At 40.5% G+C, this 25,713-nt stretch overlaps 1 protein-coding gene across 1 annotated transcript in view; it reads left to right on the top strand.

The window, feature by feature from the left end:
* Phex (phosphate regulating endopeptidase homolog X-linked) overlaps positions 1-25,713 on the top strand; it is a 209,091-nt gene that overhangs the window by 58,348 nt on the left and 125,030 nt on the right. The window contains exons 8-12 of the mRNA XM_042670171.1: positions 680-796; positions 4,842-4,925; positions 6,432-6,577; positions 15,380-15,473; positions 18,273-18,401. Of these exons, the coding sequence (XP_042526105.1) occupies positions 680-796; positions 4,842-4,925; positions 6,432-6,577; positions 15,380-15,473; positions 18,273-18,401 (570 nt within the window). The remainder of the gene's footprint in view (positions 1-679; positions 797-4,841; positions 4,926-6,431; positions 6,578-15,379; positions 15,474-18,272; positions 18,402-25,713) is intronic.

Raw genomic sequence — 25,713 nt, 5'->3', positions numbered from 1 at the left:
TAATGGCTTGCTATCTTCCAAGAACTCTATAGGTCTTAAGGTCGGTTATCCAGGAAAAAACAGCTTATGGGTCAAGGCGTACTTTAGTGAGAAAACTATATATTTACTAGTTGCTACATTTCTCACCATCATTGCTATCTCCTCCACCCCCCACACCCACCCCGAGCCAGGCAGGACAACTGTGAAAACTGAATAAACCTGGAAAGATACAGGGCTGTGATCACTACAGTCATCGCTTATTTCTTAGTGTGAAGCTGGATAAATTGAGCTGGAAGAGAATAAATCACACTCTCCAACCAGTGTTCCTCCTGCTTTTTTAGTAACAGTTCTTCCCCATTATTTTTATTAAAGCCTCACTTGTCTGAGGAGAGAACACCTGACCTTAAACATTCTATTCTGGGCTCATTTGGAAATGTTTCTTGTAATCATAATATCACCAATTACCAGAAAAACTAGTGTGATCAATGCATGATGGCCAGACATTGCTGTCTGTTATAGAAATGGTACCCATCACTCAAAGTGGTAGATGGATAGCTGGTATTTCAGAATGTCTGTAGTATATTGTGAGTACCTGGTGAAAATGAAGGACATTTATTTCTACCTGCTGTTTCTGCTCTTCTCTGAAACATACTATCTAGTAGGTTATTGTCATGATCACTTGTTTCTTTATCTCTTACAGTATCGAGATGCCCTTTACAAGTTCATGGTAGACACAGCTGTGCTTTTAGGAGCTAACAGTTCCCGAGCTGAGCATGACATGAAGTCAGTGATTAGATTGGAAATGAAGATAGCCGAGGTAAGTCTTCATTGAAAATAATCTTTGTATCCTTTCATTTGTCTTTTTCTTCTTTTAAAAGCAACATATCCGGGGCTGGGAAGGTGGCTTAGTGGTAGAGCGCTTGCTTTGCATGCATGAGGCCCTGGGTTCGATTCTTCAGCACCACAGAAGAAGAAAAAAAAAAGCCGGAAGTGGCGCTGTGGCTCAAGTGGTGGAATGCTAGCTTTAAGCTGAATCGCTGAGGGACAGTGCCCAGGCCCAGAGTTCAGGCCCCACAACTGGACCCCCCCCCCCCCGCCCGAAAAAAAGCAATATATCCTGAATGAAGGTACAAAGTGTAACTAAACAAGAACCTTCTGTGTTGCTACTCTTTGGGCTCAAGGTAGAATAGCATCTCCATTGGGAAGTAACAAGAAGAGCTCTTCAGCTAAGTGCTGGTGCCTCATGTCTGTAACCCTAGCTGTTCTGGAGGCTGAGATCTGAGTATCAAAGTTCAAAGCTAGCCTAGGCAGAAAACTCTGAGGGACTCCATCCCCAAAACAGTTAGCAGAAATATGGCCTGGAGACATGGCTCAAATGGTTGTGTACCAGCCATGAACAAGGAAGTTGAGCAAGCACAAGGCCCTGATTTCAAACCCTGGTACTGGCAAAAAGAGGAAGAAAGAAAGGAAGGAAAAGAGAGAGGGGAGGAGGCCTTTTATTCCTCAAATTCCTTGGTCTTAGCTTATTTAATGTTTGTACAGCAAAGTGATATTCTGTTTTTCTAGAGAAACTCTTGTATGGCTTAAATAGAATGCAGAAGATAATTGATTTGATTCAATGGAAGGTTGCTTTTTTTGCTTTGCTTTGCTTTACTCTGTGTGTGTGTGTGTGTGTGTGTGTGTGTGTGTGTGTGTGTGTGTGTGCACGCGTACATTCCTGGGATCATATTCAGAGCCTTACATAGGCTAAGAATATGCTATACCACTGAGCTATACCCCTGGCCCTACAACATTACTTTTAATTGAGTCTGCTTTTAATACCATTCCCAAGAGTGAGTCAGATTAAGATCTGGACTGGGGAAGTATGTCTGCCAATACTGGACATAAAAACTGATGTAGAAGTATATAAGGCATGCTGGCGAGCATTTTAAAACTTCCTTTCTGGTGCTATTTTACATCTATCCTTCTTTTTCATTCCTTTCTTCTTCCACTGTAATGAATGTCATTGTGTCATGTATCCTGAATGAGTCACCTTAAAGCTTTGTAGGCTCATAGTATAGACACAAAGATATGAAACAAATGTATGAGAATAATGAGAAATCCCAAGGGGTTAGCATTCAGTTTATAGAATACCCTTTTTTCCCTAGAAGAAACAATGTAAAAGCCCTAAATGTTCCAAGACCCAGAATGAACCATTATAGAAACCTTGTAATGAAATAAAAGTACTTGTATCAAGTAGATTTGCAGCTAGTTGCCAATGGCTCACATCTTGTGATTCTGACCACTTTGGAGACTGAGCATGGGAGGAAGATTGCTATTTGAGGTCAGTCCAAGTAGAAAAGGTGGTGATACCTTCTTCCAACCCATAGCTGGATGGAGTGATGTGTACCTGCTGTTCCATGCTGTCTGGAATGCTGGGATCAGGAGAATCCAAGTTCCAGGCCAGATGAAACTCCATCTCCATGGAGGAAAGCTGGATGTAGTGGCATGTGCTTGTCATCCCGGCAGTGATGGGAAGCCTAAAATAGGTGGATGAGAGTTCAGGCATGTGCCTAGGCCTTAAGAGAGGCTCTATCTTAACAGTACTCTGCAAAAACTACGTGTCAGTGGCTCACCCCTATAATCCTAGCTACTCAGGAAGCTGAGATCTGAGGATTGCAATTTAAAGCCAGCCCTGGTAGGAAAGTCTGTGAGGCTTTTATCTCCAATAAACTACTGAAAAAAAAATCTGGAAGTGGCACTGTGGCTCAAGCGGTAGAGCACTAGCATTGAGCAAAAGAAGCTCAAGGACAGTGCTCAGGATCTGAGTTCAAGCCCCAGGATCAGCACACACCATACCACATGCACACAAACAGCAAAAAGCAGTGCTAGAGGCCCGGCTTAACAATAGACTCCTTGCGTAGGAAGTGCAAGGTCCTGAGTTCAAACCCCAGTGGGGGGGGGGGTGTGAAGGGGAAGGCGAATTAGAGTCCATGTGCTTATTGCTTTTTTTGCATGTCAAGGTGGGATTGTATGTTGAAGAGTGGAGTAGAAATGAAGGATTAAGGTTGGGCAATGAAACTCTGTTCCTGCTGTGGTGAAGTTCATGGCTATTTCTCTGAAATGTTCTGTGTTTTGAATTCTGCAAAGGTGTCTCCCAGCCATTTCTACAAGCTATCTGGATTCACTTCCCTGGCAAATAGAAGGCCCAGTGCTCTCATTTGGACCAAAACTGTGATACAGAAAGACCATGCCCTGTGTCAGGGAGTTGGACCAAAAAGGGAACTAAAAACAGCTGGGCTGAGGCAACACTAGGAATTGTCAAGAGGCTAGATGAAGTGACAAATGCAGTGTGTGGAGGGAAGTAGCTGGCAGCGAGCTGAGAACAGCTCGGAGGCCAGAGGATTCCAAGGCCATACGCCTGACTTAGGGAGGAGGAGGAAAGGACTTGTGGATTTTGTCCTTGGCAAGGATTCAGATGCAGCCAGGGAACTGGGTGGTGCATGTGGCCTTACCTGTGGAAAGGTGAGGGGGAGAAGAAGCTAAGGGCATTGAAGTGTTTACAGAACAGGGGACAAGTGTCTGCTTCACAGCCCTCTGTGGATTTGGAAAATCCATGGTGTGTGGACTTCAGGCTTTGGAGGAATGCTCCCCTCCTCATCTACTTCAGTTCACTAAGGACATGCAAAATGAGTAGGATACTCAGTCTTAGGTCCACCTCTGAGGCTAAGCAGACAGAACAGCCCCGCCAAATTCAAAGACGTCCTTGGCAAAACACCATGGGAGTGTGCCAACTAATTCCACCCAGAGAGACTGTACACAAGGAGAGATCTCTGTCCACTGCGTTGCCCTTGTGATAAGAACCAAGTAGACTTTAATTGAAAGGCCTGCTAGAGAAAATGAATTGTGGGCAAAGTCTTAAATCATAGTTTGGACCATGGAGGTAGTGATAGCTATACCCAATTTTTTTTTTCTTTTGTCAGATGTGGGGCCTGGGCACACTGTCCCTGAGCACTTTTTGCTCAAGGCTAGCACTCTACCACTTTGAGCCACAGCTCCATTTCTGGTTTTTAGGGTTAATTGGGGATGAGTCTCACAGACTTTCCTGCCTGGGCTGGCTTTGAACTATAATCCTCAGATCTCAGCCTCCTGAGTAGCTAGGATTTCAGGCAAGAGCCACCAGTGTCCAGCTTAGCCATTGTTTTTACATCAGGTTGAACGTGGTAGAGTCTACAAGCCTAGATTTGGTGTTGGTCAAATGGCTAAGATCAAGAGTATTGAGAATAGAAAGAACGTGAAGGATCAGGGCAGAAGTACAGGTTCTGAAATATGTGTCTAGATGGTAACTGAATCCATATCCCCATCAGTGGAATGAAGGAAAGCTCGAGACCAAAGCAACAAGAGGTGAAGTGAAGGAATGAGCTATTGACAAAATGATCATGGGTAGTATCCATACAGCCAGGGGTCATGGCTGAAAATTTGCCCCTAGAGATGAAGGGATGAGCTGCGGTTCATAAAATGGTGAGATCATTATTTGGAGACCACAGGTAAAAGTGAAATAGTTGCCTGTTATCCAACTTTAGCTTGGCTGTCAAATTTGAGCTAGGAATAGACTTTCCATCCATACGATAGAGGAAGAGGGGATTCTGGAAAGATCTTTATGCACTGGAGACAGTATTTCACACTGAATAACCCAAGTAATTTTCTTTTTTACTTCCTTCATCTGGTCTAAAATTCTGTCACTTCTCCGTTCTTCCCCTCAGCTGGGCACCGGTCTGAAAAAACTTTATAATACTAAACAGATGTTTTGGCACATGTATAAAGTAGTCATGCGGTAAGAAATGATTCATTTGAAAGTAATAACTCAAGTGTCTTTCTGACAGATAATGATTCCCCATGAAAACCGAACCAGTGAGGCGATGTATAACAAAATGAACATCTCTGAACTCAGTGCTATGATTCCTCAGGTTAGTGAAAACGACTCAGGAAAACTCTGGTACCTGGTCGTGATACAAGTGATGGTATAATCCCTCAGGTTAGTGAAAACTATTCAGCAAAACTTCTTGTATCTGGTCATTTTACAAGGGATGGTATTTATCCATATGTAAACTTTTGCCTTGTAAAACCTACTCTCAGTCTTTTCAGTTATCCTGATCTTTGTCAACTATCACATAAAATATCCCTTGTGTTGTCAGGCGCCAGTGGCTCACACCTGTAATCCTAGCTAGTCAGGAGGCTGAGATCTGAGCATTGAGATTCAAAGCCAGCTGGGGCAGGAAAGTGTGTGAGACTTTTATCTCCAATTAATCACCAATTAAGCTGGAAATGGGGGTGTGACTCATGTAGTAGAGGGCTAAACCTGAGCAAAAAAAAACTTAGGGACAGCCCACAGGCATTAAGTTCAAGCCCTAGAAGTGACACACACACACACACACACACACACACACACACACACACACACACACACACACACAAATATCCATTGTGTATGTATCCAGATCCCTTATGTTAGAAGCCACATAAAAATCATAGCAATAGTAGCTTGAAAACTTAAGATACATTTTTTAGCAATGTAAGTTTGGGCACAACTGATAGTTGATTCAGTTGCAATGTAATGCACTCTCCTTAATGTACTGGCTTTTGGCTTTTATGTTTAAATACTAATATTGCATAGTGACTACCATAGCTCCATCCATTACATCTGCACTCAGGACAGGAAGAAGGAAGGCAGATGCTCTGGAATATCCCTGCATGGCTCCCTTTTCTTTGTCACTGAGTGGAGTGGGGTCACGTGGCCATGTCTAATGACAGCAGGAAGGGTTAGGCACTGGGCACATAAGTAGCTGGTTGTCCATGTCAGCAGTGAAGGCAGACAAGGGAGAAAAGGCTGGGAAGTGGCTTTTAGCATAGCCAATCTGAAACACCAAACAGTGCTTTGAAGAATGGAGGTGTGTTCCTTTCTGTTCCTGCTCATTTCCTCCTGAGTTAAGAAGGGCTGTGCCAAGGAGGAGATGCACCTGTACTTGTGGGTGTACAGGAGTGAGGGAGACTACAGCATAGAGGGAGGGAGAATGTGGACAGAGCAAGACTTGAGGGGATGGTGGGAGGATGCAACCATGGAGCCCAGAGAGGAAGATGGAGGGAGGATGGAGGAGGGGAATTCAAATGAGGGGGATGGGTGGAGCATCAGAAGGAACCTGGTATGTATTGCCTTGTGAGCAGACTTACTGTTTATATTTTCATGGTACAGACTGTAGGCTTCACCTGTGATTAAGGCCTCAGGTCAGAGTAGCAATGATCAGATTTTTTTTTTTCTGGATAAAGTAAATGATGGGCAGTTATGTCTTCCACTATTTGGGTGAAACAATAAGAATGGATTTTGCTCAGCCTGCTCTGTTACTTTTCTTTTTCTTTTTTTCTTTTACTTTTTTGGCTAATAAAGGTCTTCACTGTTTTATTTTCTCTCCTTTTAGTTTGACTGGCTGGGCTACATCAAGAAGGTCATTGACGTCAGATTGTATCCTCACCTGAAAGACATTGGACCCTCAGAGAATGTGGTGGTCCGCGTCCCACAATACTTCAAAGATTTATTTAGAATATTAGGCTCTGAAAGGAAGAAGTAAGAATTTTCATGTACATTTTACTGTGGCTATTGTTTGCTCTTCTCATGTCCTTTGGATATTGCTTTGTTGGGGAGTAGATAGAACTGGGATTTGAACTTAGAGCCTTGAACTTGCTGGACAGGGGCTATACCATTGAACCATGCTAACCAGCCATTTTTATGTTAGGTTTCTTTTCTTTCTTTCTTTCTTTCTTTCTTTCTTTCTTTCTTTCTTTCTTTCTTTCTTTCTTTCTTTCTTTCTTTCTTTCTTTCTTTCTTTCTTGTCAGTCATGGGGCTTGAACTCTGGACCTCGTCCCTCAGCTCTTCACCTCAAGGTGAGCGCTCTACCACTTGAGTCACAGTGCCACTTCCTAGTTTGTTTTTAGATAGAGTCTTGAGCTTTTTGCCTGGTCTGGCCTTAGTTATTTTCTTACCATTGCCTCCAATGTAGCTGGGACCATAGGTATGTACTACTGTGCTGAGCCTGAGAATTGATTTTTTTTTTTTTTACCAGTCTAGGTCTTGAACTCAGGGCTGGGATACTGTCCCTGAGCTTTTGTGCTCATGGCTAGTGCTCTACCACTTGAGCTACAACTCCATTTCTGGCTTTTTTGGTGTGTGATTAACTGGAGATAAGAATCTTATAGACTTTCCTGCCCAAGCTGGCTTTGAACTGTGATCCCCAGATCTCAGCTTCCTGAGTAGCTGGAATTACAGGCATTAACCAACAGTGCCTGGCTGAAAATTGCTTTTAAACAAAATTACAAGTCACAGGAAAAATCAAAGTACCTTCTAACAAATTGGCCCAAACCAAATCTGGTGTAATTTCTTTGGTGTGATAACACCAAATGCACAAAGTTTTTACCCCTTGTTTCTGGTCTTTGTCTATACTGTTCTCTCCAAGACCCTAAATTGTTTATTAATTTTGAGACTAGTTATGTAACAATGTTATTTCTTGGGATATCTTTAGGAATTCCTATTTTTTTCCAGTTCATTCTTGGTCTTTTGTTGTTTTTCCTCTGGTTTCTTTTTAGTTAGAAAATCACTTTTTGGCAATAAACCAAAGTACCTAGGCTGAGAAGACATAAGACCATTTTGAGAGCTACAGAAAAATTACACTGCCAGCTTTTGCTTATTTCAAAGAATGTTTTAGAATTTGTAGTTTTGCTAGTTCAGTACCACAAAGGAAAAAAAAAACATGCTAAACATGCCCAGGAAAAATACACTGACATGTTTATTTAGCCATTCAGATTTGACTACAGAAAACAACCACAGAAATGTAAGTAAGGTTACATCCCCGCCCCTCCAAATAACTAATCTAATTATGAGACCGTGATTAAAAATTTACATATTCTTATTTAGACTCTAGTTATCTTACTAGAAGTTTTATGACAGAAAAACTTAGAAAAGTCCTAGAATTAAAATGTAACATCTGATTCCCCTCCCTCTACCACGAAGTGCTTGGTTCCCCTAAAGACTTGCTGCTTTTTCTTTTTCTTTTCTTTTTTTGTCCTGGGTTTGAATTCAGATACTCATGCTTTGCTCAACCTCTTTACTTATGCCTGGCAATTTACCACTTGAGCCATACCTGCAGTTCAAGTTTTTGCCAGTTAGTTGGAGATGGAATCTTGTGGACTTTTGAGTTCATCCATGTTCCTGGGCTTTTCTTTCTTTCTTTCTTTTTGTTGGTTGTGGGGCCTGAACTCTGGGCCTGGGTGCTGTCCCTCAGCTCTTCAGCTCAAGGCTAGTGCTCTACCACTTGAGCCACAGCACCACTTCTGGCTTTTTCTGCTTATGTGGTGCTGAGGAATCAAACCCAAAGCCTCATGTATGCAAGGCAAGCACTCTACCACTGAGCCACCTTCCCAGCCCCTCTTATGGACTTTTGTACCTGGGTTGGCTGCAAACTATGACCGTTCAGATCTCAGCTGCCTGAGTAGCAAGAATTGCAGATATGAGCCACCTATATCTTGTACTTCTGCTTTTAAAACATCTGATGAAGAAAATAATTTATGTTCAGACAAGGGAGAAAGAAACAGACTTTGTTTTCTCTTTTGTCTGACATGGGGTTTGAACTCAGGGCCTGGGTGCTGTCTCTGAGCTCTTTTGCACAAGGATAGCACTTTACCACTTTGAGCATACTGCCACTGCCAGGTTTCTGGTGGTTTATTGGAGATAAGAATCTCACGGACTTTCCTGTCCAGTTTGGCATCAAACCATCAGCCTCAGATCTTAGCCTCCAGAGTAGCTAGGATTATAGGCATGAGCCACCAGTGCCTAGCTAGATTTGCTTTTCAACTTCAATGTTTCTTTGAAGCTTTTCTAGATGGAAATCAACTCTAACAGGAGAAAGTGCACAAGTAAGCTACTTGGGCCTGTGATGGCAATACATCTCCCTGAGCCCTCATTGAAATACATTCCAAGGGCCTCGTCCATATAGTCTGATAAATAGAACTGGGAGAGTCCTGGGAATATGGATTTTATTTATTGTTATTCTCTTTCCTTGATCATATGGGAACCTGGATTTTAAATATTCTCCTGAAAAAGATTTAAGATTAGCTTTCTGGGGATGGGGGTGGGGAGATTGGGGTAACAGCTTTATGAATCTATTTTGTGAGCATTCCTAGCTCTGAAATATAGGATGAGTATCCTTTTTCTGAAGTACTTAGATCTAGAACCATTTTGGGTTTCAGATATAATTTTCTGTTTGGGGTATATTCGCATATACACAGTGAGATACTGTGGGGATTGGACTCAAGTCCCAACTCAGAACTCAATTATTTTTCACATATATCTTATACAGACAGCCTAATGATAATCTGTACAGTATTTTATTTTATTTATTATTATTTTTTTGTGTCTTGGGGCTTGAAGTCAGGGTCTGGGTGTTATCCTTGATCTTTTTTGCTTAAGGCTGGTGCTCTACTACTTGGGCCATAGTTCTACTTCTGGTTTTTCGGTGGTTAATTGTAGGTAGGAATCTCATGGGCTTTCCTGCCTAGGCTGGCTTTGAACCATGATCCTCAGATCTCAGCCTCCTGAATAGCTAGGATTACAGGTGTGAGCCACCAGCACCTGGCCGAATTCTGTCTTGTTCTATGAGATTTCAACACACTGTGTCTTGAAAAACTTCACAACACTTTGTATATCACATTCCTTCCCCTCCCTTTCCTCTTTCCCTCCATCCTTCCCTCTCTCCCTTCATTGCTGGTGGCAGAATCCAGGGCCTTGATGTGCTGAATATACTCCATGACTGAACTGTACTTCCAATCTTTGTTGATCCTTTAGTCATCATTCATGCAGTCTTATAAGACTAATTAAGGGTCCTCATAGTTATTTTATTAGTGAATATATGCCCCTTGCTATAACAAGTGCCTCTATATAGTCTCATGAGCTTGCACAGTAAAAACTGTACCTCTGCTCATGGAACAGTCCAACCCTGGCGTTACTATAAGACAGATTTCTTCCAAGCAGTGACTTAGGAGCTCAGGATCCTTCCATTATGTGACTACTAACTGTAGGGGAGGCTGGGAAGTAGAGTATAGCTGTGTACCTGGAGAAAAAGGAGTTGAACTTTCCATGGTTATGCTTCTATCAATGAACTCACTTCTACTGGGCGCTGGTGGCACACACCTGTAATCCTAGCTACTTAGGAGGCTGAGATCTGAGGATCGAGGTTCAAAACCAGCCTGGGCAGCAAAGTTTGAGAGCCTTATCTCCAATTAACCCACAGAATACCAGAATGGGATCTGTGGCACATACTGGTAGAGCACTGGCCTTGAGCACTCAGGGCTAGTGCACAGGTCCTGAGTTCAATCCCTGTGACCAACCAAAAGCGAAAAGAAAAGAAAAGAACTCACTTCCTTTTCCTGAAATGACCACTCTTCTTTCAATTCTTTCAGGATACAATGGGCACCTGATGGCAAGCCCTTTTGTAACTGCTTTTGTAACTTCAAGGTCCAACTCAGTGCTTCCCACACAGTAGACACTTGAAATTGTCTAGAAGTTAACCAGATGCTTTATCACCACCATCAAGGAAGTGACATATGGACAGAACCCCAAAGTAGCACTTTTCCAGATCCTGGAGAGGGGAAAAGGGATGACTGAACATCTCATGTGGTAGGAAGAACATGAATCCAGATGTTCCCTTTGAGGCAGAAGGCTAGAGAGCTAAGGGACTATAACAGGCTGAGGATGTGTACACAAATTCAATATATTGTTCTCAGCATCCTCTGCCCTCCTCTCTGGAGGAATGCCACCCAAGTCTCCTGTGGGTGTGTCTGTCAAACCTAGAATCTGCTGGTAAAAATCCTTCACACAACACAATGATATTACCCTCCATTAAGATAACTGGTTATCTTTGATTTTTGTAGCAGCTGTATATGTTCCTATTTTGCACAGCTCTGGACAGTATCAGAATCCCATGGAGAGCTTGCTAAACCTTAGGATGTTGAGCCCCATCTCCACAATTTCTAATTTAGTAGGTATGAGGAGAAAAACAGCAAGTTTCTACTAAGTTTTCAGGTGGTGTTGAAGCTGCTGGGTCAGGGACACATTTTGAGAACAGATTGTTTTGGCAGCCTATATGATTTAGAAAGAGCCGTTAGGTTTTGAGACCATTTGAGAAGAACCTCTTGGACCTATTTGCCATTGTATGATTGGGAGGAGTAAAACTGACTTTGAATCTGAAGACTTCAATGTTACTACTGGATTGAAAATCTTCCTTGCTAGTCTTCTGATCTCTGTTTGTTCCATCTGAAAATGGGATTATGTAATAACCATCTACTATCCTGTGATAAAGGTCAAAGAAAGTATTTTATACCAGAAACCAGTGGCTCATTCATGCCTATAATCCTAGTTACCCAGCAGGATGTAATGTGAAGATCACAATTTTTTTTCTCAGCAAGCTCAGACAAGAAAGTCCATGACTCTTTATCGTCAATTAACCATCAAAAATCTAGAATTAGAGGTGTGGCTCAAATGGTAGAGTGCTAGCCTTCAATAAAAAAGCTCAGGGAAGGGCTAGGAATGTGGCTTAGTGGTAGAGTGTTTGCCTAGCAGGCATGAAGCCCTGGGTTTATACCCAGGGTTGTACCCTGGGTTTGTACCAGTACCACATAAACAGAAAAAGCCAGAAGTGGTGCTGTGGCTCAAGTGGTAGAGTGCTAGCCTTGAGCAAAAAGAAGCTCAAGGACAGTGCTCAGGTCCTGAGTTCAAGCTCCAGTACTGGCAAAAAAAAAAAAAAAACCCCACAGGGATGCTACCCAAGCTCTGAGTTAAAACCCTAGGACCATCACAAGAAAAAAAAGATATATTATGATCTGGTAAATGTAATGTACATGTAAACTAATAGAGAATGTAAGCTAATAGAGAAGACAAGGTCCCAAAAGTTTCTTGCGAAAACCCCATATATTCCAAGTCACAGGTTTTACAGAAGGATTTCATATTGCTTTCTCAGTGGTGGGCTCTCTTCTCAGATGCTTTGCTTTTCTCTACTTTATTTATTGCCACTTGGGGAAATTACCATACTGCTGAAAATGCTTTTTTTTGGGTAAAAAAAGCTATTATGTGTTATTTTCAAGGACTGTTGCTGAGTCTGAATTTTGTTTGTTTGAGTTTTTTTATGTATCTTAGCATTAGGTGGCAGTGATTCAGTCATTATGGTCATCTCCGTTCCTGGCGTGGTGATATTAGCACTCCTTAGCTGTGCTCCAGCACAATCTGTCAGCATATTTGTAACACACTGGAACAAGTCATCAGTGCCATTGTCTTCCAGATCTCAGAGATCTTCCTGTCACACCATCATCTTAGTCATTCCTTAGCCAGGAAGACCTCACTGTTTTCTTCCGGTGCCCACAGATTTCTGTGAATCACTTTTGTTGGAGTGTTTTTATGGTCCTTATGGATGGTTAAGAAATTATAGCTGTGTTCTAAATTGGCACTCATCACTCTGTGGTGTAGGGCAAAGCTCTGCTCTGGCTTCCATGTTTATTACCTTGATTCTCTGAGTTGGCTATGCATGGAGCTTAGTGGGGATATCGTTAGTTAAAGCAGTATTTGTGCTAGGTCCTGCACTTGAGAATGGGATTTAATAGGTCTAAGATAGCCTGAGCCTCTGGACTTTAAAAAAAAAAAAACAGACCTCCCCAGAGCTGGGCACTGGTGGCTCACACCTATAATCCTAGCTACTCAAGAGGATGAGATCTGAGGATTGCACTTCAAAGCCATCCTGGGCAGGAAAGTCCATGAGACTCTTATCTCCAAGAAACCAATGAGAGAAAGCTGGAAGTGGTATTGTGGCTCAAGTGGTAGAGTGCTAGCCTTCAACGAAAGGAGCTTAGGGACAGTGCTCAAGCCCTGAGATGAAGTCGTAGGACTGAAAAACCAACCAACCATCCAACTAACCAACCAACCAAAAAACTTCCCAGATGATTGTACTGGTTAAAGACCTCTTGATGATAGGATGTGTTTACTTAATGGTTGTAAGCCTCAATTATTTATGTGCTCAGATCATCTTCCTTACTCTGTTAAAAGCTTTAGGAGATCACAGTCTATCTTTCTTACCTCTCTATCTTCCTAGCACCTAGAACCCTTGGTATATATCTGGGTGCCAATGAAAGAAGGGTCTCTTATCTACTTATAGTCTCTTCTTCTAGTAAATAATTACATTTATAAAAAACAAGCCAAAATCTTTAGTTCTTTAACTATAGACACAAGATGTTCATGTATTTATATTCCGTATAGATCCTGGTACCAGGAATAGTAAGTGCTCAGTGAAGATGTCTTATTCAGAAGTAGGGATGGCCATAGACCCCCATTAGGTCCTAATGGCACACACGAGGGGGGTACTTGTCATGGCCATTGGTTGGTTTTCATTTGATATATTCAAAAGAAGCTTTAGCCATTTGCCAATATGACTAGATTTATGGATTTTATTATCTAGTTTAATTTAATTCTCATAACATGGACAGGTGGCTTAAGATTTCTTGGAGGGAAATATGAAATGAAGCTCTTCCTAATGATGTAAGCGCAAGTGAATGGCAAGGAAATGACAGTAGTGACTCTTCTCTCCCACACATCATAGTTAGCCAGATGACAAGGGAAAAACAATGATGACTTAACCAGATCTAAAGCTATATCAGATATGTTTTAAATAGGAACATTTTATGAAATACTGATTTACATCTTAACCTAACCCTATGTGGATAATGTATCTTAAAGTATGGACATAATGTTATTTGAAAGATTAATTCATGACATTTGAAAAATAGTTATTTCATCATAAAATTTCCATTTCTGTATTTATGAAAAATATTCCTGGAAGCTGGAATCCAATGGCTTATAGGTATGAGGTATAATCCTCATAGGTATAATCCTGGCTACGTAGGAGGCTGAGATCTGAGAATCATGATTTGAAGCTGAAATGAGCAGACAAGTCTGAGGCACTCATTGCAAATGAACTAGAGAAAAGCTGAAAGTGGAGGCCTGACTCAAGTGGTAGAGTGCTAGTCATGAGTGAAAGAGCCAAGCAAGAGCCCTGAGTTCAAGCCCTACTGTCAGCCGAGAGAGAGAGAGAGAGAGAGAGAGAGAGAGAGAGAGAGAGAGAGAGAGAGAGAGAGATGCACATACACACAATATCCCCAGAGAGAGAAAGAGAGAGAGAGAGAGAGAGAGACAGAGATGCACATACACACAATATCCCCAGAGATTGGTCTGGTAGGGCACAGACACATCTGTAATCTCAGCACTTGGGAGGTGAAGGCAAGAGAATCGTAGGTTCAAGGCCAAACTAGGCCAATCATGAGACCTTGTTTCAAAAATGAATCCTAGTGTATTAATATAAATTATATAAATTGAAATAAACATCCATATCCTGGTATCTATACTGAAGTATATTTTTTTCTCATTGGAGTCTCTGTCTACTGTAGTAGATTGCCACGCAAATGTGAGTGTGGCTCGCTATTGATAGGCTGCTTAGCATCATCATGTCACACTGTTATCCCATTTCTGGTTGACCTAAGAGGTACCTTAGGAATGTGTGTGATTAGGCACCATAGTAATGGCCCAGCTGGGAGGGATGGCTCATTAAAAACCCATCATCACTATTGAGTTAGAAATTAACTCAGATCACACATCTTTTGGAGGCCAGAGCATCTTTCGCTTATAGAAAAAAGGCAACATTTAACATGAAACAGATTTTGGGAAATACGTACCATGGAAATTACAGGAGCCTATGACATTGTTTTCATGCTTGGAAGTAAATAACCGCAACAACTTAGGAATTGTAATCTTTGTCAGTCTTTTGTTATTTATTTTAACTTCACAATAACCTATTGCATTATGAGGAAAGACAAATCAGAGAGCTTGAGTACTTTGCCTGAGCTGACTTATTTAATAAGGATCGATCAAGGTGCAAATCTACATGAGTGATATTAGTTAATACTTTTAGTTTTGGAAGGCAAATATCATAGAACCATTGCATCTGGTCATCTATCTTTGGAAGGCATTTGCATTTGCAGACATGGAAGGTGAGCCAATAGCAGACTCTTTGCTGAGAGGGAAAGCAAGATGCTTGCGCTTAGGTCTGAGGCCATAATCTCTGTTTCATCTAGTTGTAGTAGGTAGTGAAAAACAAGTCGATTTTGGTTGTACTTATTGACATTGTATCATCTGAGGTGATTCTTCAAGCAGAGAGCCCTGCATTTTTGTATGAATAAGTGGACTCTCTATGGAACTTTGCCAACAGTTCTGAAGGTGTTCTGCAGAGTATCAGCTATTGACCTAAAATACAATAAATGTCCTTCTCCCTCTGTTAACAGGACCATTGCCAACTATTTGGTATGGAGAATGGTTTATTCCAGAATTCCAAATCTTAGCAGGCGCTTTCAATATAGATGGTTGGAATTCTCACGGGTAAGTTTGAGAGTATAATGTTACATCACTGGATAATTTTACATGCTAAACAGTCTGCATATTAAGTAATCTAATATAAATCATCTTAAGCATGGAACACAGGTAGTTTGCAGCCCAAGTTCTACTTTCATTTATTTTTTCTTTATTTCTTTTAATCCAGATATAGTTGATATATAGTGAAACTACCCTCAAACTCTACTTTGGGACTATATAGTGAAATTTAGGTCAATACTAAGGATCATGGCATTGGTTTTAAACTCTTCCCCTGTTGACAACTTATTTCCATTTTCTCCCATTTTTTTTAACAGAGGTCACTACAATTACAGTTTTAACATTCCTTTATAATACCTTTTAAAAAGAAGTTACAGTATGCTTCTTTAATTTTTCATTGACAAATAATAAGTTTGATAGTTGTATATGTTTAAGGGCATCTAATGTGATATTTGGACACACACACATATACACACATATCTCCAATGAAATGTTTGGATACACACACACACACACACACACACACACACACACATATCTTATGGAGAGATTCAATACTGCCTCACTAATGTACCATTTTCTTGTGCTGAGAATGTTAAAACTCTATTTTAGCAAATATAAATTGTGTAATGCAATTATCATCAACTATGGTCAGATATATGTAGAATCTAAAAAAGCTGATTTTACAAAAACAGAGAGTAGAAAGATAGCTATCAGAAGATGGGGAGAGGGCAATCCTTCCTTTAAAAAGGACAAGATTTCATTCTGACCGGAGGAATAAGTTTTTGTGATCGATTTTGTAAGTTTTGAAGTGTAGGATTCTGAATATTCAACATGTGTATGATATATGTATTAGATAGCATAAAGGTTCCTTTTAAGCTTGGAGCTAGAGTTCTGTCCTGAACTTAGATCTTCAATCTTGAATTTATCCTAATTCTGCTAGGCTATGAGGCCTATCACAATTTTGTTTCTTTGTGGATACATCCTTCAAATGATGGCCTGAATGGAATTTCTTTTCCTTCTGTTCCTGGCTCTTGATTCTTTCCTTCTAGCCTACCCTTTCTGCCTCTCAGCTTACACAGATGTTACCTCATATGTATTCATGAGACTTGTATCTGACTAAATCTGCTATCTCTAAAGGACTTAAAAATTTAGTGATTTAAAAAAGTTTTAATTTTCTATTGATTTTTTTTAATGATATTACTAAGGCTTGAACTCAGGGCCTTGCTTTTTCCTTAGATTGCTTTGCTGAAGGCTGGCACATAAGCCACACCTTGACTTGTGGCTTTTTTTGTATGCTGGTACTGGGCTTGAACTCAGGGGCTTGGATGCTGTCCCTAAGCTTTTTGTGCTCAGGGCTAGCACTTGAGCCACAGCTCCACTGCCGCCTTTTTGGTGGTTAATTGGAGATAAGTCTCAAGAACTTTCCTGCCTAGGCTGGCTTTGAACTGCAGTCCTTAGATCTTAGCCTCCTGAGTAGCTAGGATTACAGACATGAGCCACCAGCGGCCTGGCTTTCTACCCATTTAAAGTGAAGTGAATATCAAATCTTATAAGCTCTGATTTCCATTTAACAGACTTTTTAGTTATGAGGGAGGCTGGTAAGTACAGAAATTCTTAGTAGGCCATGATGTTTGCAGAGCAGTGCTGTGTGTGTGTGTGTGTGTGTGTGTGTGTGTGTGTGTGTGTGTGTGTAGCCTGACTCTTTGAAATCATGGAATGTAAAATCATGTTAGAGAGAATAGCATCAAACAGCTACATATATTTAGGTCATATCAAATGGTTAAGATACAAAACAAGTAGGTACTTTCAGTATGAGGGTATTTTTAACTCCTATGGCTCACATAAAAGATGATTCTCCAGCTGCTTTCCACCCCCACTGTGCAGAGAATGAGAGAGAGGGAGAGAGGTGTAAGACATAGTGTGTGAAAATTTGAGGTTAGGTATGAGGGGATATTTCTTGAGCATGAAGTGCTAAATATAATATTGAATTGCCGAAGGATTTCTTTTTCTTGAGGTTTTAAAAATAGATTTGTCCCTTACCCCCGAGATGGGTCGTGTTCCCAGAAAGCAGAAAAAGAAGAGATGAACTTAAACATCTATCTCTTTCATCCTGCTCCAATGTCATGGCTGTAACATGGCATTTCCAGCCATATTTCTCAGAGCCCCCCCCCCCCACCTTCCCACCACTTCATTCCCTGCCTGCTCTCTCAGCCTTTCACGAATGACTTAAACAGTATTTATTCCTCTGCTTTCGTTCTCCAAGAATAAACCTTTGAACCTTCCAAGTCCTGTTTTCGAAGATCCTTGTTTGTAAATGTTTTCTTATAATGGTCTAATGAGGACAGATGGGAAAAGCGTTTACATCTGTATTTTCCTTGTTTACCAGAATGTTCTCTGCTATGACACAATATAAATATGTTCACTGGGTTGTTCATGGTGGGCCGTATTCTTCTGGTCTGCCCTGTTGCTCACCTGTTGATTCTAGACCTTCCCTGATGCAACTTGACTTCTCAATAGATACCAAGTACTACTGTGGACAGTATTCTGTCTTGGGGATGCTGACTGTACAAAAGTTATGCCATGGCCGAGATCCTATGCTTTATGGAAGAAAGTGGAAGAAATGGCAAAACATGTAATTATTGTTTCACTGTCAAAATATTTTCATCTAGGCTTCAATGTAACTAGGGCAAGCATAATTCTTTTCCATCTGATTTCAGCTTTGCCTCTAGTATCTGGGTTGAGGTTTGTTGACTTTTTTCTTCCAGTGGCTTGGAGTATTTCAGCCATACGTTGTATCTTCCACAGGTAATCCAGGGGACCACAACTCTGCTTCCTCAGTGGGACAAATGTGTAAACTTTATCGAAAGTGCCCTTCCTTATGTTGTTGGAAAAATGTTTGTGGACGTCCACTTCCAGGAAGATAAGAAGGAGATGGTAAGTGAAGCTTCCTACTGAATCAAAACAGTGGTAGTCTAGCCAGATCTGGCAAGGATGTAATCAGTCGACTAGAGGATAGGTGTTATCTTTGGTTCCTTCCATTTCTCAGGTAAATAGGAAGAATGGTCAATGCATGTGAAATGGTAGAATTGATTATTGAAGATCAGAGGAAGAGAAGGTATGAAATAGATGTGTAGAGGAGTGGAAGAGGAGCTGAACTGAGGAAATTTAGCATGAATGCTTAGAGACTGGCAAGGTCTAGGTTGAAGTGAGGTTTTAAGGTCACGAATTTATTTTGTGTCACTTAAAAATAAATATATATTATTGTTATTGTGAAGGTGATATACAGAAGGGTTACAGTTACATAAGTTAGGTAATGGGTACATTTCTTTTTGAATAGTGTCACGCCTTCTCTTGGTCTCTCCTAGTTTTCCCCTCCCATCCCCACCCTAAAATTGTGTAGTTCATTTTCAACAAAGTGTCTAGTGACTATCACTGCTGCATTTGTTCATCCTTTGTCCCATCATTTCTATGCCCCCCTTTTTCCTCCCCAAATCAGATAGACTTACAAAGAAGACAAAAAGTAAAGAAAACAAAAGCAGCAACAAAGAAAAAATAACCTCTTGTTTCCATTTCTTGGAATTCATTTCTATAAATATTATTTTACACACATAGTTTTGAGCCTTTGTGATCCTCTCCTAAGAATATCCACCTTTGGTCTCACTATGTGAATGTCTAGAGACCTGTATAACTAACCATGTCCTGGTGTAATTTTTGTCTTTTACCATCCAGTGTGTTTATTTTTGTCAGTTGTGGGGCTTGAACTCAGGGTCTGGGTGCTGTCCCTGAGTTCTTTTACTCCAAGCTAATACTTTACCTTGTTGAGCCACAGCTCCACAGCTCCACTTTTGTTTTTTTGATGGCTAATTCAAAATAATAGTCTCAAGGACTTTCCTACCAGGGCTGGCTTTGAACCTCAATCCTCAGATCTCAGCCTCCTGAGTAGCTAGGATTACAGACACAAGCTACCAACACCTGGCTTTATTTTTATTTTTGAATTTATTTTATTTTTATTTTGGTTTGTGAGACTGGGCTTCATTATGTAGGCTGTGCTGCCTTGAACTCATGTTCCTCTTGCCTCAGAGTCCAGAGATTACAACCATGCCTGGTTGCCTGGAATCTGTGTGTGTGTGTGTGTGTGTGTGTGTGTGTGTGTGTGTGTGTGTGTGTGTATTTTACTGGAGATTGAACCTAAGGCCTTCCATATGCTAACCAAATGATTTACCACAGAGCTACAACCTCAGTCCTGGAAGTCATGAATTTTAAGAGAGACTTGTCACCATGGCAACATATTCTTTTCCATCTGTTTCAGCTATATTGTAGGACAGGGCACATTTTTTTTTCTTCCAGCTTTATTCAGGCGTATTTGCTATCTAAAAATGATGTATATTCAAGGTATACAATGTGAAGATTAGATACATATTGGAAAATGATTATCACAGTCAAATCCACACATCCATCACCACACTTAATCATTTTGTGTTAGTATATAGTAAGGACACTTAGGAAAAATTCAAGTATACACACAATAGTAACTGAAGTCACCATGTTGAATATTGGAACCCCAGAACTTACTCATCTTATAACTAAAAGTTTATATCTGTTGGCTAACATCCCTCCGTTCTCCCTCAGCCCCTGGCAACTACTGCTCTACTCTTTTTTTTTTTTTATAAGTGAACCCTATGGTTTTAGATCCTATATACAAGTGAGATCAAACTCTGTTTGCCTTTTTACATCTGGCATAGTTCCACCATCTGGCATAGTTCCACTTAGCAAAATGTCCTTCAGGTTTTCCTCTGTTGGAAAAGGCAGAATTTCCTTGTATATTAGAGCCAAATAACATCATACTGTGTGTGGAATTCCACTGTGTATGTCACACACATGTGTACATGCACACACACACACAAGTGTGCACACATACAGATGTGCACCAGATTTTCTTTATCCTTTCACTCATTGGTAGTTACATTGATTCCATAGGAACATGGCTACAAAGAATTCATGGAGTTGCATGTCTTTAAGCTATGGATTTCATTTCCTTTGGAAATATAGCCAGTAGAAGGATGATTGGATTAAATGGTAGTCCTATTTATTTATTTACTTATTGTGCTGGTACTAGGGCTTGAACCCTAGGTCTTGCACTCACATTTGACATTTTTGCTCATGACTGGTACTCTATCACCTGAACCAAATTCCATTTCCAGTGTTTTGCTGGTTAATTTGAGGTAAGAGTCTTTTGGCTTTGTCTACCTGTGGTTGGTTTCTAGCTAAGACTCTCAGATCTCAGCCTCTTGAATAGGTAGGGTTATAGACATGCTTGGCTTGGTAGTTCTATTTTTTGTACCAGTCCTGGGGCTTGAATTCAGGGCCTGAGAGTTGCCCCTGAGCTTTTTTGCTCAAGGCTAGTACTCTACCACTTGAGTCATAGCTCCACTTCTGGCTTTTGTTTTGGTGATTAATTGGAGACAAGAGTTCACAGACTTCCTTGTGTTTCTATGGTTTGTTCTGCTCATTCATTGTCCCATCAGTAAGGAAATGGAAAGACTTGGAAAAAATTATATTAAATGAAGTAAATAAAACCCAAGGAAACAGGCTGCATGGTTTCCCTCATTTGTAATAATTAGAATGTGCCTATAAATCTAAAAGTAAACTCAATGGATAGCAAAAGACAAATAAGTAACTTGGACATGATTAATTAAACACACTAAACATTCACACAGTGAGAACAAAGGATGATATTCTTAGGAGAGGATCACAAGGGTTCAATAGGTGTGTGCAATGACCATATAAAATGATGCTTATCAAAATAAACTCCAAGAAATGGAACAAGAGTTTTTTTTTAAAATAAATTGTATTGTTTGCAATTTTTCTTTTCTTTTTCTCTTTTCTTTTGTTTATTCCCTTTTGTCACTGGTTTTGATTTCTGTACCATTTGCCTTGCATATAAGTTTATCTGATTTGCGGAGGGTAAGGAGAAGCACAGAAATGGCGGGACAAAGGGTGAACCAATTCAGCAGCGATACCTGATACCCACTAGACACTATGTTAGAAATGAACAATACAACTTGGGCAGGGAGGGGGTTTAGAAGGGGAAGAGGGGATCAAAATGAGGGAGATTGTAACACTGTTCAAAAAGAAATGTACCCATTACCTGACTTATATAACTGTAACCCCTTTACAATAAAATTAAAAGATAAGAGTCTCACAGACTTTCCTGCTGGGGTTAGCTTCAACCTTGATCCTCAGATCTCTGCCCCATGAGTAGTTAGGATTATAGGTGTGAGCCACTGGTGCCCAGCTTAGTAGTCCTATTTTTAACTATCTGCCACACCCTTTTCTATGATAGCTGTATGGATTAAAAGGCCCACCAATAATGTATAAGAATTCATTCTTTTCTCTTTTTTTTGCACACACTAGCCAACACTTGTAGCTTTTGACTTTTTGACAAGAGCCATCCTAGTAAGTATGAGGTGATATTTCATTGTGGTTTGGATTTGAATTTCCCTGGTGATTATGTCTGCTGGCTATTTGTATGTCTTTAGAAAAACATCTATTCAGGTCTTTTGCACTCTTTTAAATGAGGTATTACGTTTGTTCTTTTTGATACGAAGAGGGAACGTTTTGAATTGTAAATTTGGATTTAGCTAGTGTTTTGTGTGGCTTTTTTGATGAATTTTACTTTTAAAGTGTCATGTAGAAAAACATCCAACTATGACTAATAAAAATCCATGTAAGCAACGAGACACAAATAAGCAAACCCCATGGATGCAAGTAGTTATTGCAAAGACAGAAAGTCTATTAAACCATGATGGCTCAGGTGGTTGATATTATATAGTGACACATAGGTAATAGAGCAAATGATTGGTGTTATATATTATGCACTAGAGTTGATTTTGAAATAATATAAACCTAAATATATTTTCCTGTGTTAGTTTGTTTTTACTGCCTTCAAATACTTTAGAGAGTTTCTGTCAAGTTTGAGACTTTATATTTGAAACAGAAAGTCCTCTTGCAAATACTTCTGCTGAGGAATTAATGACTTGTTTCAAAATACTGAGTATTTTCTCTTGCTCTGTGGTCAGAGTAAATGTATGGAAAGCTTATCAAATAATCACAGTGGTAACATTAAATCCTCTGGGAAGGATATAAATACAATTAAGGGATAATGATGTTTTATAAGCTATATACAGTGAGAGGGTTTTTGGCATTTTATCTAATATGAAAAATACGTGGATTAAATTTGTTGATGCAAAAGTTCCTTTTTCACTTGTCAGGGTGTGACATTCTAAACTAAAGTTGACTTTGGCAAAATTTCCCCTTATTTTATGTGCACAAGGGTATCATGTTAATTACACAGATATTCATCTCTTTTACATAAAATTACTTTGCCTCCCTTGTGCTGAAGCTGTTTGCCTCAGGGAATACTTTAGTTGGAAACTCATAAGAGAAAAATCTGGCTTTTTATAGCCTTGTTACAAGGCTTCCATCCAAGAACCACCTGGAACCACTGATTTACTTGCAAAACATTCCGTATTATTAGCTACAGTCCACAGAAAAAGAAAAACAGAAAGATCCCCAATGGGTCAAATTCCAGAGACAAATTCAGACTGAAAGGCTGCCATTGTTTATTTACCATAAAAGTTTGTTAAGCAAATGGGTATGATCAGAAGGTTAAGCTTAGATTCTTTTCAAACTTTCTGTGTGTACACAAATGACCTGAGGATCTTCTTGTTAAAATGCAGAATCGCATTGCATTTTAACAAGCACCTTTTAAAACTTGGTCTAAGGTAAGGCCCAACTATTTGCCTAACAAGCTCCCAGGTGATGCCGCTGTTGCTGTTCTAGGGACCACACTTAGAGTAAGTGTTGTTCTAATGAGCAAGACCACTTCATTCCCTTATAAATAGAGCGACAAGCCCTGGTGATTCATGGGAGCAGGTCAGGCGAGTTGACTTGGATAACAATACTTCTCTTTACCAAAGGCTGTTCCATTAGTGCAAATAATGACTTCCATTTTTCAGGTCAATGAAAATTTCTGTGGTTCAGATTGGTTTCAATGGGTGGTGCCCAGTCTTGTGTGAAGGCCTCCAGACTTGTGTGTCCTCACATCCCCAGGGATATGTGTGTGTGTGTGGGGGGGGGGGCTTGAACTCAGCCTGGGCGCTGTCCCTGAGCTTCTTTGGCTCAAGGCTAGTGCTCCACTACTTCAGCCACAGTGCCACATCTGGTATTTTTCTGAGTAGTTTTTTGGATAAGAATTTCACAGACTTGCCTGCCTGGGCTGGCTTTGAATTATGATCCTCAGATCTCAGTCTTCTGGGTAGCTAGGATTTCTGGAGTGAGCCATCAGCTCCCAGCCCCAGGGACTTTTTAATTTAGCTTAAAAACTGGTACCTGGATTTTTCTAAGGAAATTTTCATCTTAAAAATAATCTCAGGGCTGGGAAGGTGGCTCAGTGGTAGAGTGCTTGCCTTGCATGCATGAAGCCCTAGGTTCGATTCCTCAATATCACATAAGCAGAAAAAGTTGGAAGAGGCACTGTGGCTCAAGTGGTAGAGCACTAACGTTGAGCTGAAGAGCTCAGGGACAGTGTCCAGGCCCAGAGTTTTGGCCTTACGACCGATCGAAAAAAAAAATCTTGGCTGGAATGTGGCTTAGTGGTAGCATGCTTGCCTAGAATGCATGAAGCCCTGGGTCCTATTCCTCAGTACCACATACACAAAAAAAGCCAGAAGTGCATTGTGGCCCAAGTGGTCGAGTGCTAGCCTTAAGCAAAAGAAGCTCAGGGACAGTGCCCAGGTCCAGAGTTCAAGTCCCAGAACTAGCCAAAAAATAAAATAATAATCTCAGACTGGGCACCTGTGGCTCACACCTGTAATCCTAGCTACTCAGGAGGCTGAGATCATGGTTCAAAGCCAGCCCAGGCAGGAAAGTCCATGAAACTCTTATCTGCCATAAACCACTCAGAAAACCTGAAATGGTGCTGTGACTCAAGTGTTAGAGTGCTAGCCTTGAGCTAAATTGCTGAGAGACAGCGCCCAGGCCCAGAGTTCAAGCCCCATGACCGACAAACAAAATAAAAATCTCAGTCTCTAGACCCTATTGGTGATAGGGGTAGCCTGACTACCTCTGTTCATACCCTGTGTTATGGATGGTGAATGGGAGAGAAGAACTCATTTCAAGGTTTACTTTGAAAAGGAAAGCACCTCCCCTCCTCCACTGCTGCCACAGATATCCAGCTCTTGTTAACCTTTCTCCCTACCAGGAGTCTCTTCTTTATCCATGGGAGAAAAAAAACATTAGTCCACATTACTCTTTCCTTCTGACTTGGTGCAAACATGCACGGATGCCAAGTACACCCATTTCCCCTTCTCCTCATTCATTCAAAGAACTAGTGAGGATTTAGCAAATTTAATCAGAAAAGGGGGGAAAACAATATGTAGAATAAGAGTCCCCCAACTAAAGGATACTCAAAGAGGAGAAGCTAGAACAATCTCTTTGCTTGGACCTGCGGTCAGTGGGGTGAGAGCAGAGTGACAGAGAACTCTTTTGAAGTTAGTCATCTTCGTGATTTGAAGTAGCACTTATCTAGTAGAACTAGAAAATGAGTCATGCATGTAGCTTTAATGGTTTTATTTTTGTGCCAGACCTGGGGCTTGAACTTGGGGTCTGGGCACTCTCCTTCAACTTTTGTGCTCAAAGCTAGCTACCACTTGAGCCACAGCTTCATTTTTGGCTTTTTAATGGTTTGTTGGTGATGAGAGTCTCATAGACTTTCCTGTCTGGGTTGGCTTCAAACTGTGATATTGTGATCTCAGCCTCTAAGGAGCTAGGATTATAGACGCGAGCCACTGGTGCCTGGCTAAGTTTAAATTTTCAAGTGGCTGCATTAAAAAGTAAAAAGAAATAGATGAAATGATTTTTAATCATCAATTTCATTTAACCCAATCTATTCAAAATATTGGCATTTCAATGTGTAATTAATATAAAATTACTAATATAGTGTTTTAAATTTTATTTTATTTTAAATTAAAATTTTATTGTAAAGGTGTTATACAGAGAGGTTATAGTTATATGTCAGATATTGTATACATTTACTTTTTATTTTAATTTTTATTGTAAAGGTGATGCACAGAGGGGTAACTGTAACATAAGTCACATAATGAGTGCATTTGTTTTTGAGCAGTGTCACCCCCTTCCACATTTTCCCCCACCTTTTCCCTCTCTCCTCCCCCAAGTTGTATAGTTC

Source organism: Dipodomys spectabilis, unplaced genomic scaffold (genome assembly GCF_019054845.1).
Source record: "Dipodomys spectabilis isolate Male_0828 unplaced genomic scaffold, ASM1905484v1 ptg000526l, whole genome shotgun sequence".
Taxonomy (NCBI): Eukaryota; Metazoa; Chordata; class Mammalia; order Rodentia; family Heteromyidae; genus Dipodomys; species Dipodomys spectabilis.
This window is presented reverse-complemented; position numbering and strand designations above follow the sequence as displayed.